Here is a 2500-nt window from a genome sequence, read left to right as displayed (position 1 = left end):
GATGTAACCCACACCCGAGGAGTAAGGGAATAATCTGCTGAACCCATCTGAGTAATAGAGATTGTTTCCAATTCCTTGCCTACCAAAAAAATTCCTATGTAACAAGTCTCCAATCCTCCAAAGGCACCCTTAACTTTATGCACACGTATGGATCTGTTGATTCAGAACAACTGCTCACTTGTATGTGTTAAAACATCCACATGTGTAGCTGAGCCTTTGAAGGGCTGAGGCTTTCTGGAGGGCTCTGTCTCAAATGTTCCCCCCAGGTTCAAACCCAGCACTATTTTAAGCAGCCCATTGCAAATCTCCCACTAATTTATTTCCATAGGGTTCCTAATGGAAATGGCTGCACATTTACATCGACTTTTATACTGAGGGCAATAACAACATTCATATATGGAAAGCCAAGCAGCAGTGATACCATTAATACGTATATCCATCCAGAGACCGAACTGCTGGCAGCAAAAGCCCTATGGGTAATGATATTGATGGCTCCAGCTCTTCTGGAGGCAAAACTTGTCCTGCTGGAGCTCAACGTGCAGGAACAAAAACCCCTCAGTGAAACACCCCGCATTTGAACAATCCTTCAGTGTGTCTCCAATTATTTTGACAGTGAATATCTGATATGAGTTGCTGGCGTGCTCACAAATTAAAAGAGAAACCTAATGATATTGCTTATGTTCATGCTGAGCATTAAAAGGTAATGTCTAAAGGGGTTTATTGTGTTAATAAAACTCAGAGGTGGTCAAGACTTGATGCACGCAGGAACAGAATACAAAATAATCAGTCATAATGTTACCACTTCATTTTCATTTGTGTTTTCAAGTTTGCCTTGAAAATCAGAGATTGCACGAAAGGAAAAAAGACAATATTATATCAAAGAAAAGGAAAAATTATAAGCATGACTTATCTTTAATGTTTTACATCAAAATGAAATTTCTGTGATATGTGTCATGTGCATAAACAACACAGGCAGCTTTTGTCTTTGTTGAATTTAAATGAAAAGTCCCTCTAGATATTAATATGTGGACTTCATTTGTTAGCCTGCTAAGTCAGGGACTTATAACAAAAGCTTTGTAAACAAAAGATTAAACTGAATCGAGCTTTAGAAAATGAAAGGAAAACAAGAGTCAAATAATCACAGATCAGAGTGGGGCTGCTTAGATTGAAATCACTACAAGCTACTGGAGTGGAAAATGTTTAATTGAACTATTTCATTACGCAGGAAGTTTATGTCCCTCTTGTAGAATCCAAAATATTTGTATCAGAAAATCCATTCTCCTTCTTTAAAATACTCTCGCGCAAGTATCAAATGGGATCTTAAAACCCTTCGATTAACTTAATGGCAAAGAATTAATGTGGAAAATGGGTCAAATTTAAGAATGGTGGTTGCTTGATGTAGCTGGATGTACCTAAGGAGTTGATGCATTAGCCAGAGTTTTTACGAGGCATTATTTTACAAGTGATAAACAGTGTATGGCAACACACATTAATAAAAAATACAAATGCTTTTTGACTCTTTACTAACCTTTGGTAACCTTTCGGGATCACCTGGATGTCGTGGAATAACTTTCTGCAACCTCTGAAAACCATAATCTATGGTTGGTTCATTAAGTGCTAGAACATAAAGAGATGAGTCAAATTAAGTAGCATATATGAATACAGATCTCAACAACTGTTTGTTGAGCACAGATTCACACGCAACGGGCCATTTTCTTTGCAAACCTTATCACAGCTGCAAACCTCATTTTATACCCTGTTCTGAGGAAGAGAGTTGAGGGGTTTTTTCTCTTTCCCCTTCACAAAGCAATGATTACTTCTATTTATAATTAGGCTGGAAAATAGTCAAAGGGTTATCCAATATATTGCAAAAATGATAGCACAGTAACAAAGTTACAGGTCTTGAGGCCATATATAGCAATCACTACAGTCATGATATGATGTCTGCATCATGGGCTGCTTTCTATACTGGCTGTGGATTTATGGGAAACTGGCAATTATGACATATGTCCAGCTATTGCTAGCTTCAGATTTATCCCTGTGGTCCTTTTTTGTCTAGCATATTGCCTGAGCACAAACCAGGCAGGAGGAGCACTTAATCTTGCAAAGCTTTAATAATCTGTGAATGGCTGACTACAAACTGATGTAGAGCACTATCATTCTACAGCTGCAATCCACTAGCCTCATGAAATTGCAGGCCACAAATAGTAATTAATCTTTTTATCCCTCAAATTGTAATTTTGACTATGAACTGTGCTTGGTCATAAATCAGCAGCACATGCTGTTGTGTACAGTGCATGAATCATGATCCTGACTCAGTTAGACTGCACACATTGTGTTTAACAAGCTTTATAAGGAGTCATAGGGCTTTATTATAGCTCTGCCTGACTCAAACAAAAACTGAGCCTGGAGGCCCAACGACTAGAGTTAAGATGAAAATACTTATTAGAGTATATTACTTCTTGATGTAGATATCGTTTTCAGCAGACTAACTCCATGG

At 37.9% G+C, this 2500-nt stretch overlaps 1 protein-coding gene across 5 annotated transcripts in view; it reads right to left on the bottom strand.

Annotated features, from left to right (window-relative positions):
- EBF3 (EBF transcription factor 3) overlaps positions 1-2500 on the bottom strand; it is a gene marked incomplete at its 3' end in the record, with an annotated part of 120354 nt that overhangs the window by 14130 nt on the left and 103724 nt on the right. For all 5 annotated transcript variants that reach the window (XM_080620828.1, XM_080620829.1, XM_080620830.1 and 2 more), the window contains exon 11: positions 1529-1617. In XM_080620828.1, the coding sequence (XP_080476954.1) occupies positions 1529-1617 (89 nt within the window). The remainder of the gene's footprint in view (positions 1-1528; positions 1618-2500) is intronic.

The sequence above is a fragment of the Psittacula echo genome, assembly GCF_963264785.1.
Source record: "Psittacula echo genome assembly, chromosome: 6".
Taxonomy (NCBI): domain Eukaryota; kingdom Metazoa; phylum Chordata; class Aves; order Psittaciformes; family Psittacidae; genus Psittacula; species Psittacula echo.
This window is presented reverse-complemented; position numbering and strand designations above follow the sequence as displayed.